Raw genomic sequence first — 23,581 nt, forward strand, 5'->3', positions numbered from 1 at the left:
TACAAACAACATAATTGACACGACATACTATTGCTTATCTAGTAGTGAGTTACCATAACATTCACATCCAGGCCAATTCCAACAATAGTATTTTCAATGCAGCCTTTCTCTTTTTCACACTTCCTGTACCACAGCATGATGTTGCACAGTTCACATTACAAAATCCTCTCATTTTTAGGCGCTACTCTTCTCAACATGTTGTAATCTATTCTGTGGGTTTGCACCACGCCCATTTCACGCCCATCACTTTCATTTATTCCTGGGCCTGCTTTTCAAAAATGTCTTGATGTCGTTGGTAAATGCTTTACTTTTGTCCCGCCTAGAGGCTGGTTTGTTATCGCCTCGCAGAAAGACCCTGTTACATGGATTTTTGCACGGTCACCCATATACTTTAGTGTGAGCAAACTACTTTTCTCTTTTGTCTCTCCCCTTCACATCCTGTGGCCATGGCAGTTCAAGCCGAACTCCATCGGCGGTATTAAAGCGCTTTGCAGGAGCACCAGTTACATTCGAAGCTCTTAAAGTTTAATGAACTTAGGGGGTGATTTTAACCTTGGCGGACGGCGGAGGCCGTCCGCCAAGGTACCGCCGGCAAATGACCGCACTGCGCGGCGGCCATTCAAACATTTCCTCTGGGCCGGCGGGCGCTCTCCAAAAGAGCGCCCGCCGGCCCAGAGGAAATGCCCCTGCAACGAGGACGCCGGCTCAGAATTGAGCCGGCGTAGTTGCAGGGGTGCGACGGGTGCAGTTTGCACCCGTCGCGTATTTCAGTGTCTGCATTGCAGACCATGCCCACAACCTTGGCATCATCCTGGACAGCAAGCTTACCATGAAATGCCATATCAACACAGTCACCTTCCCCTGCTTCTACAACCTTCGCATGCTCCGTAAGGTATCAAGGTGGCTCCCTGTTGACACCAGGAAAACACTCACCCAAGCCCTAGTCACCAGCTGACTTGACCACTGCAACCCGCTCAATGCAGGAATCACCACCCAACTATTGAAGAGAATCCAGAAGATACAAAACTCAGCTGCCAGATTCATACTCAACCTCCCGAAACCCCAACCTCAGGAACCTCCATGGCTCCCCGTCCAGAAAAGATGCCAATTCAAAGTGCTGACACACACCTACAGAGCCCTCCATGACCAAGGACCAGCATGCATCAATCACCCCCTGAACTTCAACTAACACTCCAGACACCTGTGCTCCACCTCCCTTGCACTCACTCACACTACCTGCAGCCGTCGAAGCCACAGAGGAGGCTGCTCCTTCTCCTACCTCCTTGCCAAATCCGGGAATGACCTGCCACTTCCCCCGTGAACAGCATCCTCTCTCACGGAATTCAGAAAGGGACTCAGGACCTTGATCTTTGACTGATCGCACCAAGATCCTAGTGCCTGGATACCGCTATTGGTGATAAGCTGCGCTGAACAAATCCTGATTGATTGTGTGATTGATTGATTGAATGATTGAAATATGAACTCTGATGACAAAGTTTTGGTGAAGATGCTGATCATCTACTTTAACAATTTTATAAATACATTGAAATCAATTAAAAAGATTATTTGTATATGTGAGTAAAGTTTTGATCAACATTGCACAAAAGACATAGAAATATATATATTTTTTAAATCAAATGTAAAAAGACTAAAGTTGGTCTAAAACCAGGAAGGGCCATGAGAGCCAGCTCCCTTTGCTGACGTTCTGGTCCAATATGTCCAGTGTCCAATATCCTACACTAATTTTGCTGTTCGCTGGTTATCAAACCCGAAGAAGCCCTCGTACTACCTTGTAGCTGTGTCTGCCTTGTACAAGATGAAGATCAGTGGCAAGTCAAACTCCCTGCATGGATGAAGCAGCCATAGGCAAGAGCGTGGCCTGCTGCAACGCTTGCTGCAGGGCCAAGGGACATGCCCGCCTGGTGGGACTCCAAACTGGAGCAACACCTCCGGAGACTAGTGCGCGCAGTGGGGTTTCCCCCGTACCTAAAAGCCCTTTGGAAGTATTAATAGATGCCACTCTGCATTTCTTGGCAGGGGCTGAGATACCACCTGGCATCAGACTCTGTTGTGACTTGCCTCTGTGACACTGAAGGGATGGATCCATTGGTCTAAGTGTTCTTTCACTGTGGAGGAGACATTCTCCTTCCTCTTTTGCATCCCGCCTCATCCTTTCACTGAAGAAGATGCTGCCTCAGTGAAAAAATCCACTGATGGAGTGAGAGTTAAGCCCCCCTCGTATGTGAGTGGGGCTCTCACCAATTATCAGCAATCTGTTGGAGCAATTCATAATTGTGGAACACAACTCTTCTTGCAGACTGAAATCATGTCACCCTGGAGCAAGAGAGATCCAAAAGAGGTTTGATCCTGGACTGAAAAGTAGAATCATATGAATGGTGGACTCTCTAAATGCTTCATAGCCCAATATAGCGAGCCAACACCCACTGGAACACTGCTCTCTCTCCGGTGTATCTGCCTCTTCTTGGCTGTAGAGGGTCATCTTAGTCCACTCCTGCAAGCAGTAGGTGGATCGGAAGCACGGGATGGTGAAAGACAGGGTGTCCTGACCATAATCAATAAAACATGGATACACTTAACAAAAACACTCGCCTAACCAACCCTGTTTAACAATGGAGAGATGCCTGCTTGCAGGAATAAATCCGATTGTGACTGCTCATCCACTGGCACGATAATCCAAGCTATTTAGGCATCACACACTGCTCTGAAAGCAAACTCTGGATTGATGCCAATGGACGTAACTCTGCTCAGACAAAGCTTATGTAATGTAGTTAATAAAATAACTGAAGCGAAGTGGTAAATCTCCAAACTCAAAGATACATTTCAGGGCCCTAAATCCTCTGTAACCCTCCACTCATGAATATCAAAGGCACCCGTTTCATTTCTCAAAAAACCCCACACATTGCACGTGCATTGAAGTTCAACAGCATGCATCCAGAGTGTGAGATCATTCTGTGCTAGTCTAAATGCTGATACGAACACCACAAAGTTAAACCAAGTTAGTATGGGCTTAGTAGGGGGCGACAGGTGCTTTGTGGACAGAAGTACGGGGTTCAGTGTAGGGAAGGGAACTTGTTTCCATGTTTTGCGTGCTAGCTCTTCTAATTACCTTTCAAAGATGGCACAATGAGATATATCACAGTCAGATGAGTCACCATGCACCTATAAATAATTAGCTACTCAGGCGCCTCCTCTTGTTCAAGTAGACAAATATCCCATTACGCTGTCACTGGACCACACAAACACAAAGGCCCTCATTCTGACCTTGGCGGTCTTTTCGCAAGACCGCCGAGTTACCGCCGCGGTGAAGACCGCCGACCGCGGCAGTATGCCGCTGTGCGCATTCTGACCGCTGGGAGCGTACCGCCGGAAAACCGCCAGCAGCCACACTGGCGGTCGGCGGGAAAGTGGAGACTGGTCAACCTCCACCGCCACGCCAGCAGAACACTTCCCACAGAATTACGACCCACATTTCTGTGTGGCGGTCTTCTGTTGGCGGTCTTCTGTTGGCGGTCACCTCCCCATGGCTCCTGTCACCTCCCGGAGGACCAACGCACAAGGTAAGTTGATCGTCCGTGAGGGGAGGGGGTGGGGGGGTGTTGTGTGATGTGGGCGTGCATGGGGGTGTGCATGGGAGTGTGTAGAGGGGGTGTGTGAGTGCGTGCATGCGGGCGGGGAGTGCTGCTGTGCCTATGGGCAATGTGTGTAGTTCGGCGGGCGCGCATGTCGGCATGTATGTGTGCGGGTATGTGTCCCTGTTTTGTATGTGTGTGTGTAGGGGGTGTGTATATGTGCATGTAGGGGGTGTGTGCATGTCGGGGTGCGTGTATGTGCATGTCGGGGTGGGGGTGGGGAGGGGGTTCGTACCACCTCTGGTGGGTGGCAGGGGGGTGGAGGGTGTGGGGGGAGGACTCGGGGGGACAGTGGGGGGTGGGGGAGACCCCTATCAGTGCCAGGGAAGGAATTCCCTGGCCCCGATAGTGCCTACCGCCATGGTTCGCATGGCGGTTCCCGACTGCCAGAAACCGCGGCGGTAAGCAGGGTCATGATACCGTTGGCGGTCTTGGGTCGACCGCCGGACCGGAGTGCGCAGACCGCCGTGGCTGTCGGAGTGGGGAAGTGGCGGTCGGTCGCGGCGGGGACCGCCGCGGTCAGAATGCCATTTTTAATACCGCCGGTCTGTTCGCGGTCCGACCACCGTCTCTCCGCCGACCGCCAAGGTCAGAATGAGGGCCAAAGTGCCTAACTATCATGTAAAACTCTTAAATGTCAACTGACTTAATTACAAGTTCAAGCGAGGGGCTGGCTTCTGCAGGTTTCCAAGTGAGACTCCCCTGGTGTCCTGCTGCTGCAGGAAACCCATCCCCTCTGGACAAAATGCAGCTTCTTGGAGCAGTTTGGCAATTACTGGGTACCCCACTTAACAAAGAATCAAGGGAAGTACTGAGCCATACTGCTCTATAGGTCCTTCCTATTGATGGTCACCTAGGCCATAACAGGTAATCAGGGATGTTAGGTTTTGATCTATGGCAGTATAGACTGAACATGCAGTAACGTTCTTAAAGTGTACCCCCTTCCCTACAAATAACTTAAGATGTCCTATCAGAGTTTAGAGACATAATAGCTAGGTTCCACAAGGGGTGACAGTGGAAGGAGGGGACCTTAATGCAAGAATGGATAGGGATTTACACCCTGGGAGTGCATGTAGCTGGTCCATACCTGCACACCACCCTCCAGAATTGGACTGCCTAGGTCTCTGTGATGCATGCCACATGTGAAACCATGATTAAAGTCACCGTACATACCTGTCTTTGTCACACAAGCCCCTTTGCAGACTTGAATATTACTTTCTCTCAGGTAACGATTTAACATGGATAAGAGGAATTTATGTTCTACCTATTGTGTTATCAGCCCAGGACTGAGCCTGGGTATAAAGAGAGAAGGAGTGTGCAGTGTATGATGACATAACCCCTAGTGGTTTTCTGAGGAACATTTCAGCCAATACTTGAGAACTAAAATCAAAGTAAGTTCCTCTCTGTGTGCACGCTCTGGAAGGCTGGGAAATAAGAGTGAAAGCATATCTATAATAATAAAGGATAGTCATATGGCTTAACTTGAGACCCAGAACCTTACATTAGGGAAACAATACATTGAAACTGCAAGTAAGGACATGTTGTGACAACAAAAAGTTAACAGATTATGTTTAAAACAAATATCCCTAGACAAAGCTATACAGATATGGGTGGTATCTTAACACCCACTCTATGAAATGGGGGAAAGAAGGTGTCAGACAGCATATCCCATAACTAAAAAATGACTGGGACACATTAGGCCATCCTATAATGCCTGTCTTAGAGATGTAGGCAGGAGAGGCACCAGACCTTGATGGATTCCTTTATTTATTTGTGATTTACCTTGCTTCTGTCCCCACATTTTGTCAACATGTACAATGAATCCATACAAATGGATGCTCTACCATCTGACCTAGAATTTCCTATGATTTTGGTTATGGTGAAGCAGGGCCAGTAACCTGATGTCTGGGTGTCTCACTGCCCAATCAGCTTAGAAATCTATTTATTTGCCATAATTGCTGGCCAATAGACTTGTTGAGGCTGTCCATTCCCTAATAAACCTGGTCCAGGATGGCTTCATTTTGGGTGGCCGCACACAATACTGCATATGAAGGGTCAAGCACAAGCACATGATCTGCACAACCCGTGTGCCCCGATGTTGGTTGCTTTTGAAAAAGCCTTCAACAAACTCAATTGGATATTTCTCTTCTGGGTGCTGCAACACATGAACGTTGGCCATTATTTTTTACCATATATAGAATTCTCAAATAACCGATCTCCAACCTAAGTTAAAGTAAATGGCATCCTGATGCTCCCATCATGATTAAATGTGATGCAAGACAGGATTGTCCCCTCTCACCAGTCCTCTTTGCTTATAGAAATTGAGTCATTGGTGAGCTGGCTCTGTTGCAACACTCAGGTAGAAGGATTTCATTAAGACATGGGTCTTGAGGAGCATGTCTCACTCCATGCTGACCATGTGCTTTTCTTCCTGGGAAGCACCTGATGGACTGGGCCGAAACTGGTGAGTATTCTCAAGCTGCATGGTGAAGCCTCAGGATTGAGCGCGTTCTGAGGGGATACATGGCAGCCACCTTGATGCTGGTTGCTAGCTCGGGCCGGGGACCGGGATGTGTTGCAAATACATGCCTCACCCAATGTTTTTAGTGGATTACGGGCTGTGATGGCCCAGGGGCCCGCAGCATATAGTTGGAACACATAAATTAAATTACCCATGCAGCAGCAGGCAGGCGAGGTGACACATGCCCCCAGAAACACCTCCACCACACTGGTGCCAAGAGGCAGAGGAGCTTCGCTGCCATCAGAGTGCAATGTCGGCATTAACACCCAGTACTAGCATAGGAAGAATCAGCACATGTGTCTGTGGTTGGCTTGCTGGGCAGGCTGGTGCTGCCAGCACTGTTGGATGGAAGAACAGAGGGCAATATGACTTGGAATTCCGCACCACAGGAAGGATGGAGGTGAAGTAACTCTGGATGCTGAAGAGGCTGGTTGTGCTAGACAGGTCAGCTCTTTACAGGTAGGCGAGCCCCCAGAGTGGGATGGATGTCATTTCTGGAAATGTAGAAGAGGGTGGTGGTGCGAGGGAGTATTTGGTGGCTTTCTCCAGCTTGTAAGCGAGGTGGTGGGAAGAGATTGCACTCAAAGGTGCCTGCCTACCAGATTGAGCTCACAAAGTAAACCAAAGGGGCATCCAGCAGAATGCCCCCCTCAAAGGGCACTGTTTTTGGGGAAGGGAACAGTGGAAAAGAGAGAGTTAGAAAGGGTGTCTATGAGACCTCATGTTAGTAAACAGTATTGGAAACCACAACAGCAGCCTCTAGATCCTATCTCTGCAAACCCAAAGATTACCCTGTCTGTTAGTTCATTTTTTAAGATAATGGCAGGAAATAAGGGAGAACAAAGGAGGCTGGTGGGGGAGCAGATGAGGAGACTAAATCAAAAGCTCTCCAGTCAGAACACTGTCTCCAATACTGATGCTCCCGGATGACAACCTGAGCAAGAAACCGCAGGACATCAGCAGAGGTGCAGGTCATGTGCATTCTATTCTCCTTCCACCAAGAGAGTTATGCGCCGGGTGGTGTTTTGTGTCTCAACCACAAACTTGTACTGGGTACTAATCAGGGAAGAGGGTGAAGAGGTGTACCAGGCAAACCTGCATGGTACACCTTCTGGGTTCCAGGTACCAGCTCAGATTGAAGCCAAGACTTTAAGGATGCCCTCAGCGACCGAAGCAGAAATTTCCAGCACTCCAGTAACACTTCAACAAATCTTGCTGGATCTGCATCAAGAGACGCTGAAAGGCTTTGCTACATTGGGGCTCAATCAGAAAGAGATCATGCAGGATTGTCAGGTCCTTGAGGTGAAGCTTGATGACATCTGCAAGAGGACCAAGGTCCTTGAGGTCAATGTTGAGAGGCTGAACCAAGAGGTTAAGAGAAACTCGCATGACTTAAAGATTCTTAAATCACAGAGCGAAACCATTTAGGAAGACTTGAAACGCCTTGAAATCACTTTAGGAGGATAATCTGAGGGTCATCAATGTTCCTGAGATGCTAGAGGCGAGTGATTTGAAAGGATTTGTGATCAAGCTCCTCAAGAAAGGAGTCCTAAAAAGCAATCTGGAGGTGGACCTGGAGAGAGAGAGCGAGTTACAAAGGATCCATAGGGGCACCTTCATATGGTCGGTGGGGTGAAGTAAGCCCAGGAAGATTTTTATCAACTTCCTATCATATAAGGTAAAGGAAGTGACCTTGGGATCAGCATTAAAGCAAGAGAAGTTGAAAGCCAACGGGTTTACATATACCATTAGATAAGCTATAGGCACAGTCACTGAGCTGCAGCACTGGGAGGAGAGATGGGGGAAATGCAGAAGTTAGGAGCAAGGGTCCAGCTAAGGCTTCTTGCCATGCTTGAAGTTATGAGTGATAATCAAATGCTAAGGTTAGGTGCATTGAGCAGGTGGAAGACCTTATAAAGAAGATGCAGACTCCTCTCGAGGGTTAGCTCGCATTTTCCTCATCCTGATCTTTGCTGCACTTCCCTGCCTATTCTTTTACCTTGTGTTTTTTCTTTCCCTCTTGGCACAGGCAGGGGGTAGTGGTTTTGTCATTGAAGGTAATGGGCCCCAGGGCAGAAGAAAACAGAGCTTAATCTGTCAATATTTGACGGATTATCAGGCACACATTGTTGCCTTGCAAGAAACACACCTGCCGGCAAGAGAGTGTAAAGGTCTTTTTAGTGGGCTACCATGGGTTCATCAGGTTGCGTGTTCTGATCAGCTCCTTTCCTCCAAATGTGTAGCACTTATTATTAGAAAAAATGCTGGTGTAAATGTTGTGGCTTTCAAATCAGACAGCTCAGGCATGGGAGTCGTAGGTTGTATTATGTTTGGGAAGGATAAGCTTATTTGTGGGAGTTACTATGGCCCAAATTGTGACCTTGTTTTTCCTCTGTGATATTTGGGGGAAAACTTGCTGGGTTTCCCATCACCCGTAGTGCTTGGAGGTGATTTTAATGTATGTTTGGATGAAGTGTTGACAGGGCAAACTAAGGTGAGGAAGTTCTTGAAGAATTTGATGGTAGACTTCAACCTGTTGATCTGTGGCGGAAAAGGGCTGGGGCAAGAAGAGGCTATACATTTTATAGTCACGAGTACTGGAGTTCCAATAGGATTGACTACCTTTTAATTGATAAATCACTACTAACCAATGTTAAAGTGGCAAAACATGTTCCAGTTCATTGCTCCGATCATGCAGCAGTCCTGTTAGAGATCGGGTTCCAGAAAGCACAGAGTAGCTCTTGGTGGACCGTGGGCAGAGTGCTCCTGTCAGATTTGGACTTAATACATGCATTAAGGGAGGAGAGTAGGTGTTACTTCAGTATTAAATTGGGCTCAGCCCCCATGAGGATAATCAGGAACTCATATAACTCAGTGGTCCATGGGTTTCTGCGAAATCAAGGCTTTATCAGGATGAGAAGATAATGAGAAGAAGACAGGGGCTTCAAAGTGGAGCTAGGGGCTATGAAGAGAGAACTTCTTTCTTTGCCTTGAGGAGCCAGGGCAGAAATAGTGAGACCGAGTTTGGTAAGAAAACAGGTTGAGGATGTTCAGGTTATTGACAGTAGAGTGAGGGCAAGATGGCATGCCAGCAAGCTGGCTAATTTTAAGTTTGGGAAATTAGTGGTAAGCTGCTAGCCTGGAAAGCGAGGGCAGTCGGGGTAAGAAATAACATTGAAAGTTTGTTAGTGGGTGGTAATGGTATTGTGTCAGAAGACTCTGATGTAAGGGCCTTTGACCGCCAGGGCTGTTTTGGCGATTGTACCGCCAACAGGCTGGCGGTATAATCTTGCGGATTACGAACGCGGCGTAGAGACCGCCATGGAAAGGCTGCCGGGAAGGGGAGTCGTGGGCCCCTGGGAGCCCCTGCACTTGGCATGGGCAGTGCAGGGGCCCCCAGGCACAGCCCCACACTGCTTTTCACTGTCTGCACAGCAGACAGTGAAAAGCGTGACGGGTGCAGCTGCACCTGTCGCACAGCCGCAACACCGAACTCTGTTTCTGCCCGCCGGCCCAGCGGGGATGTCGGCCGCAACATGGGAGCCAACTCCTAATGGAGCCGGCGGTGCTGCGGCCAAGCGACGGGTGCAGCTGTGCAGACAGTGAAAAGCAGTGTGATGCTGTGTCTGGGGGCCCCTGCACTGCCCATGCCAAGTGCAGGGGCTCCCAGGGGCCAACGACTCCCCTTGGCTGGCGGGAAGGGGACTCGTAATCCCCTGGCCAGGATAGGAGCATCCGGATATTTGTTACTCATGTTTATGCCTCCAATTTTCTACAGTGAAATCAGCCCCACTGAGGAAGATTCATCTTTTTACCTGGCATGGGGTATATTTAACTCCTAGAAGGCAAGCAAAATGTGTTGCTGGTCCTCCTCCCTGTTGTAAACGTTGTGGAGAGGAAAAGGCAAACGATATGCATATGTTTGCTGTATGCCCAGGTCTGAAGGGCTTTTGGGAGGAGGTGCAGAGCATACTCTCAGGGGTTATTGGAAGTCATTCAATGCTGAGCCCTTCTCTGATCCTATTTTGAATCGAAGATCAGCCTGTCCAGATTGCACCACCTGGGCAGAACGTGCTACTTTTGACTTAATTCTGCTGGCAAGGAGGGAGATCTGCTTGAACTGGCTTAGCCTCACTCTGCCAACTCTCTGGCTGGCCTTGGTGAACAGTCTGTAGTTTGGATCGGGACTCTAAAAGAAGTGGGAAGGCTTCTGAGTGTTGGGCACTGTATGTCAGTTGGAGAGAGTGTAACCATGACTTATTTTGGTCCTGTGATTAAGCCTCATAGTCCAGTAGGAGATGAAGTGGTAGGAGTCTCATTGTTTCTCCCCCACCTACCCAGATCACCTCTGAGCCTACATATCTCTAGCTCACGACTATTGAATCAGTAGATGGTTAATGGGCACCTGCAGGTGCTCCTGTTGTGTCTGGTGGCATAGAAGGTAAAAAAAAAAACTCAGGATTGAGAGCTATGTGCATAAATCTACTAATAAACCGGTTAGCTAAAACTCTGAAGTCACACACTGATAATCGCAACTACGTATCCAAACCCATAGCTTCAAATACTTTGTTATTGACACAGCCATGGATATAGAAAGTCCCTGGAATCTAAAGATGGCCTCTTTGGCTGAAACATTAGAAGGATGCGAAGGGATGAGGCAAACTACCATCAATAATTTGGAGTGGAGTGGCCCTGTAGAAAATTATTGTACCCCCCAAACTCCTTTAAGTTAGACAACACTTGCAGTTTGAAATCTTAAAGATCTGGTTTGGCAACATATGTGCAGCAGCGTGGATGTTCCTGTTGGTGGGTATACACCTTTAGGTCACATCTGTCAAATGCACCAAATCCATATCCGAGGGTGAACTAGGGATGGCTGACATATGTCTGTACTACAAAGCTGGAAGAATTGTCATCATAAACTAATGGCTCTATGGAGACAGAGAGGACCCAATATTTGGCTTAAACAACAGGGATTAAAGTTAACTTGTTAACTAGTGCAGGGAGGTGTCCGAGTCTTTTATAGGGCCCAATGGATCACACACAACACTTTTTTCACCTCACAGAGATGTGCAGTAGAGGCTGCATGGCACAATTGAGCACTTGCGAAGGTTTAACCCCAGCGGTCAGTTGGGGCCCCAGCTTCTCATTTGCAATGACAAGCAATTCTGCATTTGTAAAGGTTAGGGATATTGTGGTCCCTCGCTGACGTTGCTACTAGCCGGATTCATTTGAGTGACCATCTGGTAGCAGGCTGCAACACAAATTAGTTTCTCGACAAATAGTTCAAGGTATGTGCATGTCACAGTTTTTTAATTGCTGTTGCAGCGGAATCAAATTCCTTTTATGTTGAGGAGCCATATGCACAACCCTCAGGCAGTCACGTTCCACCAGGAAATGTGCACAGGCCTTTAACATAGTGATCTGGCCAGATCACACAGTGTATTTTCAAGACCGAGCTGTGCCCTGCTCTACCATAAACATTCTCAACCTTTTACATCCTCATCTGCATTTCTTCAACATGTTGTGTTCCCTTTCCTATTGAGAAAAAGCAAAAACACGTTAACAAGCTATGCACGGAAAAATACCTGCACCACCAATGTGACAGCGTTTGAAGCTTAGCTAAGCACAAAATGGAGTCAGTGGTCAAGATGGAAAATGTGGATAAATACAGATAGCATTACACCTGATAAGCTGTGACTGTGCTTCCTGCCACACCACTACTGCCTAGGGCTCCCCCACAAAATAATTGTTATTAATTTCCATCCTTTTATTATTGTTAGAGCATTGGGGAGCTAGCCAAACCAGGGCCTAGCACAACAAAGTCTGGCAGGTTCACCATCCAGCACAAGTTGCCAAGTGTGCCTCACACACAGCCCTAGCTCTTCATCTTTTGTTTATAGCCTAATGTGCCCACTTCTTGCCGAAAGCTATGCCCCTGGTACACTTCTCACCAGAAATAACAACAACACAGCAGATGGCCAGTGTGATTGCAGGAAAATGCAAGATTGGGCCAGCAGAACTTGACTTTCAGGAGCAGTAGCAATCTTGTTGCATGTTGCTGTGGTACTCCCCCCCACAGCCCTTCCTCATACTGTCCCATTCCCTGCACCCTTCCAGTCATGACTAAGGTGTCTGTAGGAAGTTGGCACAAAACCCTTCATTAGATCCAATAGTATAGAAAGTCTATACAGGAGAAGCCCTTGTGGTGTGGAAAATGGTTATCACATACCACTAAACTGTTACTTTTTAAACCGTTAAAATTATGTGGGGGATCTATACCAATTAATGCACTTTCCAATTCCCTCACAGAGATGCCATTTTGGTTTAGACCCACTCTAGTGGTTGCAATCAGCTTAATTTTCTTGGCATATAAACTGAGCCATGCCACAGGCGTACAACAGCTTCTAAGTGCTGGTAATTGATTTTAAGACTTGCCATTTTTTAATTTCTTTACATTTTTTTTTTGGGCGGCAGTATGTGGACAGTGTGGAGGGCTACTAAATTGTTTAAATTACGTGAGGGATTTTTACAGATTATTGTTCTTTCTGATGCCACCACAGAGACACTTAACTTTCTTGGCATATAAACCGGGCCATGCCATGGATGCATACAGTTAGCACACCAAAGACAAGCCTGTCTGCGCCCGTCCATGTCCAGATCTCGTCAAGCACCAATCATGCTGCCGGTAAGCCCTCCCAAATCTTGCCTATTCAGGTATATTCTAGGGTGGATCTGCTTAATCTCTTGAAGGCACCATATAATTACCAATTTTATTTTTATACTGATACTTGCCCTGCAAGAAACTGCCCCTTCTGCCCTTTCTCTCTAGTTTATGATGGTCAGCTGCTGATCACTCTTCAACCTGTGCTCCTAGTTTGAGACTCACCCAAACTTGTATGATTGCGAATCAGTGGCCAGAACCATTCGGCACTTCTTTGTCTGCCTGTTGTATTAATTGTAGATCTTTACCCATATACACCATATATCTAGTTGAAGGATTCAGCGATTCATCTGGACCAGATTTGGCATTAGCCCCTCTCCCCCCCCCCCCCCCCCCCCCCAGATAGTTAATCCAGCACATTAACTGAAGGGACAGAATAGGTGGAGGTGTTTCTGTAATTTAGTGCTCGACCTTCTCTTGCTCAATTTCTAAACTTTCAAATATAGTCTCCATTGAAGGCTTAGCCTTTTCTAATGCTTTAGGACCATCCTTTACCTTGTCTGGAACCCTTATCTATACACATCCTGATGGTCCTAATGATTCTTTTCTTTTACTCTCAGACTTTTAATGCCAATTATCACTACTTCACTCTAAGGTTATAGTTTTAGGTGACTTTAATTTACATATTAATAAGACAAATGGGTCAAGGGCTACACAGTACACAGTAACTACTTTAGAGGGATTCAACTTAAAACAACTAGTGGAGTGCCAGACTCATAAAGTCAGCCACAGTTTGGACCTCATTTTTCCGAACCCTCTGAATATCTAAGCCAGCAGCTGACATGGTCCAGTCACTTTTTGGTACCTTTCATGAGTCTTGCACCTTTGCCGATCAAGCAGCTGACTGTATTTCAGAAAACCTCTAAAGCCCGGCAATTTTCTAAAGCTACTTTAATAGAGACTCTCCAATTCATACCTTTGGAGTTATCGGGCTCTGTAGATTTGGCTGTAGAAAACAGCTGGCTTGCTGAGTCGTTTGATTTTATGCCTAACAAAACTTTGATTATCAGAAGATCTACACCATTGGCTCCTTGGTTCTCAACTGCCTTAAAATAGGAAAAGTCTCAATGCAAATGATTAGAACATTTTTGTAGGAAATTATACGACGTGGAGGCCAAAAGTTTCATCAATATTGCTCTTAAAATCTATTTTTAGATCGCATAAGGAGTACATTTACTCAGTTGCTTCCATTCAAAATAAACCATGGGAGCCTTTTAAAATTGTAAATTGCTTACTTTCCCTTGGTGACCTTCAGAATAAACCTACCCCTCAGCCAACCTATGCAAAGAGCTCTCAGATTTGTTCCTGTAATAAGATTCAAACCATCTATAGCAAGTTTTCTACACAAACTGTATACCTTCATGTTGTGTGGAGTCTAATTTGACCTCTGGTCCTCTTTTCTCTAATTTTAACCCAATACCTTTGAAGATTCTTCAGATGAATTGGCCAAGTGCAAGACCGGTTCCCCTCATGATCAATGTCCACATGACATTTTAAAAGCAGCTTCCATTCTTGTTAATCCTATAATTAACACAATTATGTTTTCCTCCTTAGAGTCAGCACGTTCCCAGGGGTTTCCTGCTTCCCTTACTCAAGAAATCCAGTGCCGATCTGAGCATCTTTTACAGACCCATTTCTCTTCTGCCTGCAGGAGCAATGATACTCCAGATGTTAGTTAATAGATAACTGTTGCACTTTATAGAATCTAACCATCTCCTACATTATTTGTAATCAAGATTCAGTTCAGGATATAGTACATAATCTGCCTTGTTGGACATATCAGAGTTTATCAAGGATAATCTTGATCAGGTTTCCTCAGTGATGGTGGTGCCCCTTGATCTATCCCCAGCATTTGATACTATTTCCAATGAGATTCTCATAAGCAGGCTCAGTAAAATGGGAATCCAAGGTCAGGCCTTGTCCTGGGTTAAATTTGTCTTGGAAAACAAGACACAGTCTGTTCTGTTGTCTCCTCTCCTGTCACCCCTCAAAACCTCTTGGTTGTGGAGTGCCTCAGGGCTCCGCCCTGAGTCCCGCTCTTTTTAATATCTATTTGGAGCCCTTCGCAAGTCTAAGTGAATCTTGGGGTCTGCAGGTGATCTCTTATGTGGATGATACCCAACTTCTCCTATCTTTATAGGAGAATGATATGGTAGCCCTTAATTCTTTCAGAGTTTGTATAAGCTCTGTGAGCAACTGGATGAGCATTAATTGCCTTAAGCTCAACTCAGATGAAACAGAGTTCTTTTTCTTTGGAACTAAATACTACCCCAACCGGTTCAAGTGGTGATCTTCAGAGCTGGAGACTCTATCCTCCCCTGCCCCTAACACCAGGAACTTGGGGATTATGTTTGATCCAGAACTCTCATTCAAACCTCAAGTCAATGCAATATCGGTCAGCTGCTTTGCAACTCCTAAATCCATATAGAAGTTATTGCATTTAGAACCCGAGGACAGCCGTAAGACTCATTCTCTCTAATTTACCCATAAGTTCATTTTCTGGTGACTTTGAAACTGTACTATGCTAACAGTTTATACTTGGGCCTTCCGGCGTATCTCACCCAGTGTCTTCAAATTATTCAAAATCCTAAAAAGACAATGGAATGAGTTTAAAAAAACAAAAAAGTTAAATGAACCTTTTTTAGGGCTGGTCAGTGGTTACATGGAACACTGCCTGCTCCTTAAAACGTTTGACAAGATTCACAAAATGGAAGGGGTCTATTATGGACCCCTTCTCATTTGCGAATGGATTACCACCTTCTTTTAGTTGACAATCAAATAATAATGCTTCACAACCAGATTTTGGTTGCAAAACATTGTTACATAACATAAGGAATCAGTATTTGGAAAGGATGCCCTAAACACACAGTTTCCAAACATTGATTTTGTATTGTTTCCTTAACCCACTTAATGTTATGTGGCGAATACATTTTAGTTCCCCACCGGGCACAGGAGTTAGCTTAGCTATTGGCTTGCAGGCCTGTTGCCTTTTTTACCTATTAACCATTTACTCACTTAGCATGCTCTGTTTCACCCCGTTTATTTAATTATTTGCTTATTAGTGCCATTCTGAGAAGGCATTGTTATCAATGATGCATGTAGGTATTGTCATCATGTCCCTTTCTCACTTACGCTTGACAGGAACGTAATGCACACTTGTTAGGTATTTATGTAATTGGTGACACAATTATGCGCATAGTATCAGTTGTCTGGGTACATATCTGTGTCAAGGGTCTACATGAGCCGTATAAATATATCTCACATGGCCAGGGTTATCAGAGGGGTTCCTTCCAGATGCCACCTATGCTGAACGTCACTTTGCTGCAGAACTCAGCCTGTGTGTCACCATGGAGTCTGATCTAGAGACCTCATTCCAAGGTAGCAAGGGTTGAGGGCGCTTCTCATGGACATGGTACTGGCATATTAGGGTTTATCATACCTAGCTCGCGTTAGGGTAGAGATTAGGCTCTTTTTGTTAGGAATTGCATATCTCATGTTTATTGCAATATTGTGGGGGGTTTTATATTCACAACTATTACCTTGAGGATTTTACTTTTATTATTGCTCATTATCTAAATCATTACAACTCATGCATTTTATCATAGATTGCAGTCTTTTCAATAAGGATATTGAAAACTCTCCTGCATCTCCTTTATTACTTGTGTGTGTATGAGACTTGTTGCTAATGAGAGGAAAGGGTAACTTCTGTTCCACCACACATGAGAATTTGCATCTAGATTCCATGCGTAAGGGTGCCAGAACTCACCATTTACTCTCTGGGTTTTTAGTGAGGTACTGCTTGTGCGCCAGGAGGGTTGGGCCGACAGTTGCGTCTTATTGTAGGAGTAACTCAGACACCTACAAACAAAAATGCTGTCACCCCAAACCCAGCAGTCTTGCTTAGGAGCGAGAGTCCAACTACGACAGATGCAGAAAGCCTTTTCCTAATTGTTAATTTGGTTTAGTATATTTCAAAAAATGTTTTAGTAGATTGACTGAGTCTGAGGGTTTACAACTAATAAAACACTTTATACATGAGACCTTAGGTCCCTTAGAAAACGTTATCTCTGGAGAAGCTAGGATGGCTCTCCAAGAATTGCAATATTTGCAAAGCGACTTCAAGTTTAGCTACTACTTGAACCGAAACTGACTATGGCAAAATACAAATATCCCCTTGCCAGTATGCAGAAGGTGTCACTCATCTGGAATGTTCTTTCAATTGGTGTGGGAATGGAATGTGGTGAAATAATTTTGAAGCTCAATATTACAAATCCTTTTAAAAGTGCTGGGGTAACTCAACGAACCCTTTCTCCAGATTACATTCCTAGTCAAGTCACTGTACAAACTACACTCTATTTACGCTCAAGTACGTCTCAAAACGTTCCCCAACTTTACTGCCCATCACTGTATCTACTCCCTGCATCATTAACTTTATTTGCATCATAACACTATAAACCATCAACTTCCTGTAATCTGAAAGTGTCCTTTTCCAAGCTGTTTCACCCAACCCAAAAACAATGAACGCTAATCATAATACTTCTTGAAAAGCTGCTCCGAAAACACCTGCCCATCTATGACAAATCACGTACATTAGACCCAGACTTTGCACATCAGAACCTCAAAAACATAACCACTCCCCACTCTGACTTCTCCTCCAGCTCCCATAAGGAGCGAGAAGACCGGCTTCAAACGTCAAGCTCTGTAACCAGCTACCATGTTGTCTTGACGAAAAAGGTGACCTCATCTCACATCCCCAAATAACCAATATTGCCTCAGATTAACCAATAGCATCCCACAGACTCCTGCACTACACCACACGCCTAAACAACCCAGGGAGATAGCACACTGCGTCCCTCTCAGGGTCTGCTGTCCCCGAAGCTTCTATTGGACAGACACTTCACACACTCTATGCCACACAGCTGATATTTGAATTAAAACGTACAATACAATAACTTATTTTCAGAGCCTGGCTTAAGAAAGGGGAAAGTGCCTTGATCATTTTATTGCTGGAATCAAGTAGTTTCTTCTTGAGGCACAATACCATGCACAAAACGAGCTTTAGCACTGCCAAACGTTTTTGGTTTGGTATTTTCAAAAGATGTTTGCAAGCTTCAGTAACACACACAGGAGACAGCTCACGGGCAGAAGTAGGGGGAAATTATTTCATAAATATTGAGAAGCTTGCAATGCTGATGACCATGCTGTACCTCTGTTGTATGTCAGTGAAGCTGAGTGACTATCTTTTAACTGTACAAAAGTCAAATAATTGTCATTGTTAGTAGGAGAAAGTTTGCAAGAGCAGACCCAGATGTGGTGCACGTTCAACTGATGCAGGGCAAGAGTAGCAAATGGTGCAAGGAGGGGCAGCACTAGACCCCACGGAGGAAGAGCTGAAGGTCCACAGGGGTAGTGGCAGTATGGCAGGCAGTGTGCTGTGCAGGGTCATGGAGCGGGAGCATGCAGGATCCAAGTGTTTGAACTGGATAGATTCCAAGTAAGCAAATCCAGATCCTTGGAGGAACGCAGGGTCAACAGGGTGGAAACAATTCAGACTCAAAAGGGTAGTGAACAGGGCAGAGAGCAACATGGCATTCATTCAGTGGATCACAGTACAGGGACTGGAATAATCTTGGTTGAGTCCCAGGAGAGCAATGTCGAGTCCTGTGAGAAGTGCATGGTCTAATGTGCAGAAGTTTTGGGTGTGACATTAACATCTGTAATTTGTGGGAGGCACACAGGTGGAAACTGCCCTACATGAAACCCTATTAATGTAATAATGTGTGTGTACGCTTCTATTCTTAAGATGATTCAGTACCAAGCATCCTTGCTGACGAAAGAATCAGGCTGGAGTCTTTTAAAACGTGGCCACAGGATGCTCACGCAGATCCTTCAGTTCTTGCCAAACTTGGATTTTTTTACACAGGTCAGTTTATTTCTCTAAATGTATTTATGGTATAAAGAGGGTTGAAGATGTGATGTTATATTGTTTTTTAACAGCACATTTTTCACTGTTTTCAAGGCGCCCTTTTGCGTGTTAGGTGTTTGAGAACCAATTGGTGAATTGCCCTGAGTGGAGGGTTCTCATTAAGCAGATGTAATCAGTTCGTATTTCTCTTAGCCACAATTTGTGTCTGTGTGCATACAGCCTTACTTTGATGGTGGTGCTTCATTTAGAGATTGTTTCATTCATATTAGTCAGGTGTGCATTTCCATGCTTCATGTTTTGGTCTTCCAATGAGTTAATGTATTTTTGCTCTTGATAATTTGTGTGTTCTCTGCCCCATTAATCCATCACCATTGATGTCTATTTGGTGGTGCAGGGTGGTCTCATAACTTGCTGCCAACCTAGGCAGGTATACAGAAATATTGGATTTTGTTTTTGCCAACTACATCTTGGATTAAAATGGGTTACCAGTGCCTCCACATTCAAGTTTATATATAGTTGGTGGCACTCTCTGTAGGGTCAATTATTCTCCATAGTTTGTACTTGTGTATGGTTTTGAGATCAATGTCTATGTGTCAAATGTTCACAGAAAGGCAGTGAAGAGGGTGCACTCAGCAGTCCCGAAATGCCTAGAAGTGCTGAGGCTGGCACCATTAATGTACTGTTGATTTTGCTTAGTGTTTGTCCAATGGCCCTTTCTCCATCATTTATGTATGAAAGTCAAAGTCACCATGGCTGGAGCCCTGGCATACACTGAGTTCACCAGCATGGATGCCCAATCAGAGGGCCACATTTACACGAAATACACTGATGTGTGTATGCCTCGGTCACCTCCTGCACCAACAACACCATCCTCACAGGAAGCATCACACTCATCAGAGGAGAAAGATGTGGACTTCACCTCTTTCCACCGTAAAACTGCCCAGTAGCATTTCTCTGTGCCAAATGGGCAGTTTATCCTTTGCCCAGTGATGATGATCATGCCAGTGCACTTCCCAACTGGTACTGACCTCATTTTCCTGTCCCACCTGTAGATCTCACCCATTTGTGGACTGTTGATGTGGCCTATTTTCCCTATTGGCAATTTGCTTCTCCTCTTCCTCAATGAAACACTCTTCTCCTCCACATGTCCCATCAAATGTTTCACCCATGGACTCTGTCTGGACATCCTATGTCTCACAAACAATGTTGGGGTTGTTTCCGCCAGGACTGCCACTTGCACCTTGCGCCTTGGGTCACATAGGAATAAAATCACTTACCAGAACCAGTGTGTTGTATGTCTGTTCATGATTGGACAGAGTAGTCCATGGTGGATGTGCTGCGCCTAAAGACATAACCTATCATCAAAATGAAACTGTGTTCAATGGACCCATGGCAAAAAATCTGCGCAGGCCAAGGACAGTAGTATATGTAAACCTTATGTGTATCTGAACTGGCAAGTAGTTACCCAAGGTCACATGCATGAAGTGCAACAATGAACATTCAGTCAATGGTAAGAGTGAATGAAGTCACAGCACATGTAAGGCCCACCTCTATGACTACCAGCCAGCAAAGCACATTGCTATGACAATAAAATGGTGCAAGGGTAGATGTGTGAGTAGCTGGCATCAGTGTGTGACCTAAAATATCATTCTTTGATTAGTGACAATGATTTGACATACTTATCCCTTCAATGCATGTTGCATGACTTACATACACAGTGCAACAGTAGGTGAATACCTGTTTGGGACTGTGTATCCATTCACAGCAACAGTGCCAGGTAGAGGGGGTCATTCTGACTCCCGCCGGACATGGTCACCGCGCGCCCGGCGGGAGCCGCCAAAATACCGTACCGCGGTCGGAAGACCGCAGTGGGTATTTTGAGGTTTCCCCTGGGCTGGCGGGCGGTCGCCAAAAGACCGCCCGCCAGCCCAGGGAAAAACTCCCTTCCCACGAGGATGCCGGCTCGTAATCGAGCCGGCGGAGTGGGAAGGTGCGACGGGTGCTGTTGCACCCGTCGCATATTTCACTGTCTGCCAAGCAGACAGTGAAATACTTGTAGGGGCCCCCAGGGGCCCCGCGACCCCCCCTACCGCCATCCGGTTCCCGGCGGGCGGACCGCCGGGAACTGGATGGCGGTAGGGGGGGTCGGAATCCCCTCTGCGGCGCAGCAAGCTGCGCCGCCTTGGAGGATTCCAACGGGCAGTGGTAAACCGGCGGGAGACTACCGGTTTACCCTTTCTGACCGCAGCTGAACCGCCGCGGTCAGAATGCCCTCGGGAGCACCGCCAGCCTGTTGGCGGTGCTCCCGTGGTCGGTGGCCCTGGCGGCCACCGGCCGCCAGGGTCAGAATGACCCCCAGAGTGCTCAACTATGTGTGAAGATCCCTTAAGTAATTCCATGCCACACTTGAAATAGGTGTTTCACCTAGTCACACATGTCTACAAATGCTTCTTGCAAATCCTACTGCATGTACCTAACACAACCTAAGTAGATCTGACAACTCCTACACTGTATATCATGAAGTAGACTTGTACGTCGTAAAGATTGCTATTTAATGTAGAAACAAAATGTATAATACCTTAAACCACCTAGACTACACTGACTTACTTATCCAACCTAAACTACACCTAACCTAAACTATGCTACCTAAACTACACTACCTTTTCCTAAAATATATCTAAAACTACCTTAGCTTATCTTGTATTACTTTACACATATAACACAGCAGACATGTTAAACATCAGCCCCCACCCCTCTTAATACATATTTTCACACAATAACAACATAAACTACACCTATAACCTATACACAAGCCAACTAAACATAGAAAGTTAAACAAAAATATATTTGTTTGCATTTTATATTTTTTAAAGCACATATCCTAAACATCAACCCCTCTACCCACTAAACAACCCACCCACACATATACCTACCTAAGAGGAAACCCCACCTAAAATCTTAAAATTACTAAACCTAATCTAGCATATACTTACACTAAAAACTATCCTAAACTATGCTATAAAACCACTAAAATAAATAAGACAGGTAGAAAACTGGAGAGGGCATAAAGTGTCATTGCAGACTAGCTTTGTTCCGCTGTGCGGTCCATGTACTGCTGAAGGGTTTGCACAAAACGGATTAAAGTGTCCCTTTTGTGCTCCAAACTTGCGGCATGAGGCTTCAGGTCTGAAAGGTCCTTCATGGCCAGATGTTCAAATTGACAACCCTGTCCAGTGGTTGGTGCCTGGGGCTGTAATGGTCTTGCTGGCTAACTAGTGGATGTTCCCGGAATGGCAACCGAGGGTCCTCCCTGGTTGGCAGCAACATCCTGACTGGTTCCTGGCTGATCACGGCTTGAGAGCCCCTGGAGTGTAATCTTCTAAATGCCAGCTGACCTCTAATTGTTTTTCCATTCGCTGGCAGGCCTTCACAATGTTCTGGGTGTGGCGGTAATGTTCAAGCCGTATAAGATGGTTTTTCACCTACTCAGGTGTCAAGTGGTCTGTTGGAGCAGTAGGAATTATCTATCAGACAAAGCTTAAATAGGAACTGTGTCAATCATCATAATGCTTCATTTAGTTTAGAACATCACATCAGACTTCTCTAACACCCAAAAATAAACTTTTAATATAAATTGACCATCCATCCAAAAAAAATCATTAACGTCTCCCAATGTAACAAACCTAAAGAACTCAGGTGTTTGCAGTGTCTGCAGTTGAAATTGCATTGTCTGGCAAAATATAGGTAGAACCATGTTAACAGTGGCGGCTGGTGACATTTGAAAGTGGTGAGGCGTAAAAGTCTGGGTATGATTTTTACCTAGTGAGTGAAGCGACCAAACTCAGTGGACAAACCTGGGGTCGAGGGTGGGCCCGCCTACAAATAAAAAATAAAAAAAGATTGACAAATGGTGTATTTGAAAGGAAATAAATGTGGTGAGAAAGCAAGGTTGATAAAACAATGGGAGTGTATAGTCTTGAAATAATAAACACATTAAAAGCTGCCCCATATCTTACTGCATTAATATGTTAACTCTTGACTTTAATGTGAGAATTGTACACTGCAACAACTTCAGGCCCTTTAAAGCGTGTGCTTACCCGGTGTCTTGCACTGCATATGGCATCATCTTTGGAAGAAACTGCTCTAACCAGGTGTAGGAAGTTGGCTCTGTATGCACTATTTCAAAGTAAGGAATAGTATGCACAGAGTCCAAGGGTTCCCCTTAGAGGTAAGATAGTGGCAAAAAGAGATAATACTAATGCTCTATTTTGTGGTAGTGTGGTCGAGCAGTAGGCTTATCAAAGGAGTAGTGTTAAGCATTTGTTGTACATACACAAGCAATAAATGAGGAACACACACTCAAAGACAATTCCAGGTCAATAGGTTTTTGTATAGAAAAATATATTTTCTTAGTTTATTTTAAGAACCACAGGTTCAAGATTTACATGTAATACTTCAAATGAAAGGTATTGCAGGTAGGTACTTTAGGAACTTTGAATTAGCAAAATAGCATACACAGTTTTCACATTAATCACATATAGCTATTTTAAAACCAGACACTTAGGGGCCAGATGTAGCAAAAAAGCAAATTGCGACTTGCAATTTGCGAGTCCGTGCGACTCGCAAATTGCAAGTCGCAATTTGGTATGCAGAAAGGTGTCTCAGACACCTTCTGCAACTCGCAATGGGGTCGCAAAGACCCACCTCATTAATATTAATGAGGTGGGTCGCAGTTTGCGACCCCATTGCGAGTATGGGCA

At 45.4% G+C, this 23,581-nt stretch overlaps 1 protein-coding gene across 1 annotated transcript in view; it reads left to right on the plus strand.

The window, feature by feature from the left end:
- Positions 1 to 23,581, plus strand: part of LOC138284976 (baculoviral IAP repeat-containing protein 1-like) — a 796,353-nt gene that overhangs the window by 242,269 nt on the left and 530,503 nt on the right. The window contains exon 6 of the mRNA XM_069224352.1: positions 18,699 to 18,818. Coding sequence (XP_069080453.1) covers positions 18,699 to 18,818 — 120 coding nt within the window. The remainder of the gene's footprint in view (positions 1 to 18,698; positions 18,819 to 23,581) is intronic.

Source organism: Pleurodeles waltl, chromosome 1_1 (genome assembly GCF_031143425.1).
Source record: "Pleurodeles waltl isolate 20211129_DDA chromosome 1_1, aPleWal1.hap1.20221129, whole genome shotgun sequence".
NCBI lineage: Eukaryota > Metazoa > Chordata > Amphibia > Caudata > Salamandridae > Pleurodeles > Pleurodeles waltl.